Consider the following 6,000-nt stretch of genomic DNA (forward strand, 5'->3'; position numbering starts at 1 on the left):
TCTTCTTCGAAAACATGTAAACGTTTAAATCAAACTATTATATGAATCTGACTATTCACAATAATCCGATTATTGTGTGCATGTAACCGTACTCAATGTGATTACAGCTGATATCCCAGTCCAATGCCAAACAGTGTGACTACTCGGCCGCCCTTAAAGAGTGCAACAGAGAGAAGAACAGAAACTCCTCTTTAATACCTGGTGAGTTCCAGACAGGTTTGTTCATACATTGAACAGTTTTGGCAATGTATCTACTTCTCCAGAGTCAGATGAATGTGTGGATACCATTTTTATGTTTCTGCATCCAGTATGAAGGAAGTTAGAGGTAGTTTTGCGAGCTAATGCTAGCTAGCGTTAGCGCAAAGACTTCCAGTTTTTTGCGATAAGCTAGTTAGCATTGGCTCACGAAACTACCTCAAACTTCCTTCATACTGGACGCAGAGACATAAAAATGTAAAATCCCTTTAACAGTGTGTAGACAATGAGACCGCACCCGGCCTCAACATTGTCACTTTCAATAGAACATTTAGCAAAATTCCCCCACACTTGAACCCCTCAACTAAAACTGTTATAAAAAAGAAGTAAAAAAGTTATTTGAGAACATAAACCTTGGGGCACCGTTTTGCTCTTGTTTGATGTAAGGCAAATGTGTGTGACAAAATCATGTTGTGTATATAAGCAGTAGTTATGGTTAAGTAATACTGCTTTAATAAAGCTAATCATTCTAATATTAATATTATACAAAATTACATTCTCTATACCTCATGAGGAAGTTTAACATTGTGTGGCTTTGTCTCCAGTTGAAAGGTCGCGGGTGTGTCTGTCTACGGTGGTGGGAGAAACTACATCAGATTACATCAACGCCTCATACCTCACGGTAAGAACCCAACCATTCTACATAAAATAATCAGATGCAGCAGTGGAGGCTGCTGACGGGAGGACGGCTCATAATAATGGCTGGAATGAAGTCAATGGAATGGTATCAAACGTATGTTTTTTATGTGTTTCATACCATTCCATTTACTCCATTCCAGTCATAATACTCCATTCCAGCCATTATTATGAGCCATCCTACCCTCAGCAGCCTCCACTAAGATGCAGATACTTACCACATAGAAGTAACACATTTTCAGTAAATTCCACTTTTGGTTACCTGTCTAAATTGTCTGACTGTTTATACCACCGGTTGTGTTCCCCAGGGGTACCGGCAGAGCACTGAGTTCATCGTGACCCAGAACCCACTGGCCGGCACGGTGACAGACTTCTGGAGGATGATCTGGGATCACAACGCTCAGGTCATCATCACACTGCCGGGAACACCAGGAACACCGGGAACACCAAGCCTGGTGGGTATCTATCTGTCCTGGACACAAAACTGCTGATGTGTGCAGGCATCCATTTTGTGCCTCAAATAGAAAGTCCTTATCACATCTTTCTGTATTCTCAGGCAGAGGGGGAGGAGCCATACGTGTACTGGCCCCGCAAGGAGCAGCCAATCAGCTGTGAGGCGTTCACAGTGACCCTGCGGAGCAAGAACCAAGTGTGTCTGGCCAACGAGGAGATGCTGGTGGTGCAGGACTACGTCCTGGAGGCTACACAGGTGAGATCAGCTGAGGGAGATCAATAAGACCAGGGAGATCAGCTTGATCTCACACAGATCAGTCACAATAGCATGATCAGCAACACTACCAGTCAAAAGTTTGGACACACCTACTCATTCAAGGGTTTTTCTTTATTTTTTATATTTTTTACATTGTAGAATAATAGTGAAGACATCAAAACTATAAAATAACACAAATGGAATCATGTGGTAACCAAAACAGTGTTAAACAAATCAAAATATATTTCAGATTTGAGATTCTTCAAATAGCCACCCTTAGCCTTGAAGACAGCGTTGCACACTCTTGGCATTCTCTCAACCAGCTTCACCTGGAATGTTTTTCCAACAGTCTTGAAGGAGTTCCCACATATGCTGAGCACTTTTTGGCTGCTTTTCCTTCACTCTGTCGTCCAACTCATCCCAAACCATCACAATTGGGTTGAGGTCGGGGGATTGTGGAGGCCAGGTCATCTGATGCAACACTCCATCACTCTCCTTCTTGGTCAAATAGCCCTTACACAGAAGCTTCCATTCCTGTGGCGGTCCTCATGAGAGCCAGTTTCATCATAGCGCTTGATGGTTTTTGCGACTGCACTTGAAGAAACTTTCAAAGTTCTTGAAATGTTCCGTATTGACTGACCTTCATGTCTTAAAGTAATGATGGACTGTCGTTTCTCTTTGCTTATTTGAAGTCTTCTTACCATAATATGGACTTGGTCTTTTACCAAATAGGGCTATCTTATGTATACCCCCCCTACCTTGTCACAACACAAGTGATTGGATCAAAATAAATTCCACAAATTAACTTTTAAGAAGGCACACCTGTTAATTGAAATGCATTCCAGGTGACTACCTCATGAAGCTGGTTGAGAGAATGCCAAGAGTGTGCAAAGCTGTCATCAAGGCAAAGGGTGGCTATTTAAAGAATCTCAAATACAACATATGTTTTGATTTGTTTAACACTTTTTTGGTTACTACATGATTCCATATGTGTTATTTCATAGTTTTGATGTCTTCACTATTATTCTACAATGTAAAATATTGTAAAAAATAAAGAAAAAACCCTTGAATGAGTAGGTGTGTCCAAACTTTTGACTGGTAGTGTACTTAGAATACACTAACTACATTGGAGAGGAAGATCAGCCACACACTGTGGGATCAGCCCAAAATAACAGCCTTATAGAAAAGACCAGTCGCTATGGACCAGTCGCTATGGACCAGTCGCTAGTGCTCAGCAAATGTTATCACTGTGTCTATACCCAAAAAACATTAAACCACTGTTTATTGTTACACAGAGGGAATATATAGCAACTTGATTTTTCCATTTAGGAGTTGTTCTGCTCATATTTCCCTGGATCTTGGCCCATGGTGAAACCAAATGAAGAGTGAAAATAGAATTCAATACACGTTCCCCACACCTCAATGGAGCACAGCTGTTATTTTTCACACAGTTTTCACTCAACCATCTGTACCTCCAATCACTGGACCACTTTCAACACACACACACACTCTCGCTCTCTCTTTCACACACTCTCTCTATCTCTCACTCTCTCTGATTGTGTGTTATTGTCCCCCTCTGGGCCAGGATGACTATGTTCTGGAGGTGAGGCACTACCGGGCGCCGCGCTGGCCCAACCCAGACAGCCCCATCAGCAGCAACTTTGAACTGCTCAGTCTGGTGAGGGAGGAGAGCTCCTCCAAGGAGGGCCCCATGGTGGTCCATGACGAGTAAGACCTATTGATTTACTGATTGATTATTTATCTGTGAAATAAGGTAATGATGTCCACTCTAAACCATTTTCAAGACCTGGAACCAATGGAATAGTCCCAAATGTCAAAATCTCACCCATCTGGAACCAGGCTCAAAACCCCTGAATCCCTTTTTTCCCTTCTCTTTTTTATTTTGGCCACTGGTAATAGATTCAAGATGATCCACTCTGAGACCTTAACCTAAGAGGATAAGAAGATATGTCCACATTTCCAATACTCTTAATATTTCTTGGAACTAAAATGCTGCACTGATCCAGGCCTATTTATACAATCCTGTCTCAATACTATTTTATGGCGCTCAATCCTGGGTTTTACTGTAAATACTGTAAAGGTTCAGTAAATACTTACAGGATTAGTGCTCTATGCTCCAGTTTGTAACATTTTCCAAATATGTCTTGGAATTAGCCCAAAGTATCTAAAGCTGGCTTAGCCCCTGGCTAATATGTCCAGAAATTAGGTCAGTTTTAAAGGCACTTCACAGCGGCGGTCTGATTTTGCAGGGTTGGCGGTGTTACTGCGGGAACCTTCTGTGCCCTGTCTACTCTGGTGCTCCAACTAGAGTTGGAGAGCTCTATGGACGTGTACCAGGTGGCCAAGATGACCAACCTCATGAGGCCCGGGACCTTCACTGATGTAGTAAGTCAATCTGAAGCACCGACTGACTGTACCTGAGTGATGCACAGCAGCCATTTTGTGTTGAAACATTCTCTCTTCAACAGCACAGTTTCTCTATTTCTCTGTCATTCAGGAGCAGTACCAGTTCCTGTACAAAGCCATGCTGAGCCTGGTTGGCACACAGGAGGACGAGAGGACGCTCCAGTCCTCTGACAACAACGGAACAGTCCCAGGGGGCCCTGTCAGCTCAGCCGAGAGCCTTGAGTCCCTGGTGTAACCATGGCAATGGGGCCCCTAACTTGCCAGTATGGACTCTTGCCTGTCTCACTGTGTTCAGTTTTTAAAGACAGCAGCTTTGCCTTTTTCACCTCCCTTTTTTCTCCTCTTCTGTTCTCCGTCTTTGAATGGCAGTTTCCTGACCGGTGGACATGATACCGTACGACCTTGTAATGTGTGCCTTTGTATATTCATCTTGTACTTCTAACGGCGTTCATACAATTGTAGATTACCTTTCCGATGTTTTGTCGATACTGCCGTCTTGAGATATTTGCTTCACTAACTGTTTTCCCTAAACTTTCGTATTTATTGGCAGGAAGCTATAAAAAAACCCCGCAACTTTTACATTAAACAACATATTATGTTAGCCTATTTTTTGTAGAGTCAATGCATTGAGCAACTCATTCTTCCATCTAGACAATGTAAATACTATTTTTGTTTGTAGCAACGGTGAGCTTTTTAAGTAAAAAATGCACAATGGCATGAAATAATACATCTAATATGTAAATAATATTATAGCAACCAAGACAATGGACCAAATTTCTATTTATACTTCTAGATTTTTATATTTTACTACAGTTTTTTAGTCAATTTTCAATGTATGGCTGCATTCAAATAACTTAGTCAAAGCATTTTTGTTATGTTTTAATGTTATAGCTAGTGTTCTTTATTTTGTAATGGACTAAATATGAAGCTTGGGGTACTGACACTTTTTAGCTGTACATGAAACTTTGCTGGATGATTAGACATAGGATTAAAAAAGTGAAAGAAAACCAAGGAAGGCGCTTTTGGAGTGGTCTGTCCATTTTTATTTACTACAATGAAGATCAATCTAGACCTGTGGGTGCACAGTAACATTAAAGATAAACTGTTCCATAATGGGTGTAACTTTAGATTGACCTGGATGCTATCACTATACAGCCTGAGGCGTGGGGGCATCATGCCCTCAGGTCAGGTGCATTGTGAATATACAGTATGTTATTAGTGCCTCAACACAGTTCATCTGACCCCATCAAATTGTTCAGCAGATAATTATTATGCATGATCATTTCCAAGTAAGGCAGCTGGGCTAAGCCTTAACAATCAACCCAAGGTATGAGCTGTCCTCAACACTAATGGAAATATGTAATCTCCATAAAAATACATTACAATAAAGGAAAAAAGTATAGTAATGAGTGAATGCATTTGCACTGTCCTTGACACTATACTATTAATAAGATGAACAGATAACAATAAACTAAAATGTAAACTGACCTTTCAACCAGATAGTTCTTATTGTTAATGGATTTTTTGACAGTCTTCACCATGGGCCTGATTCCGACATAGGAATGTATGCCTTTCCTATGCATGCCTTTGCTGTGCACTTCTCAGTATTTGGTATTCAGGCTTACCTTATTCAGTCGTGTAACACGCTCTGCAGGTGTGGCTACCTTGCACGCTCTGAATACATTTCATTCAACCGCTGAAAACCCTCCCACTTGCTGGCCAACAGATTTTCTTGTGGAGTTCTCATTCAATAGAGTTTTCAGTACATTTATCTTAAGCCATCCCTTTAAATATGGTGTACCTTTTAGTTGAAATTTTGTCTACAGAGTCACTGGAATATGTTGAGAGAACGGGTTCTGAATATTAGGAATCAATTAAAGAAGTCCATCTAAATATATGCATATTCATCTCCGTTTCAGCACCAATTGGTATATTTAAAAATACTTTGATCTTTTAGATTATTTAGGTTCAGG

At 41.0% G+C, this 6,000-nt stretch overlaps 1 protein-coding gene across 1 annotated transcript in view; it reads left to right on the top strand.

The window, feature by feature from the left end:
- Positions 1-5,034, top strand: part of LOC311135227 (receptor-type tyrosine-protein phosphatase zeta-like) — a 69,025-nt gene extending 63,991 nt beyond the window's left edge. The window contains exons 24-30 of the mRNA XM_084169166.1: positions 108-201; positions 801-877; positions 1,200-1,346; positions 1,448-1,600; positions 3,186-3,328; positions 3,871-4,006; positions 4,119-5,034. Of these exons, the coding sequence (XP_084025292.1) occupies positions 108-201; positions 801-877; positions 1,200-1,346; positions 1,448-1,600; positions 3,186-3,328; positions 3,871-4,006; positions 4,119-4,262 (894 nt within the window). The 3' untranslated portion in view covers positions 4,263-5,034. The remainder of the gene's footprint in view (positions 1-107; positions 202-800; positions 878-1,199; positions 1,347-1,447; positions 1,601-3,185; positions 3,329-3,870; positions 4,007-4,118) is intronic.
- Positions 5,035-6,000: the final 966 nt, after the last annotated feature.

This window comes from Coregonus lavaretus (assembly GCF_964263955.1).
Source record: "Coregonus lavaretus genome assembly, chromosome: 9".
NCBI lineage: Eukaryota > Metazoa > Chordata > Actinopteri > Salmoniformes > Salmonidae > Coregonus > Coregonus lavaretus.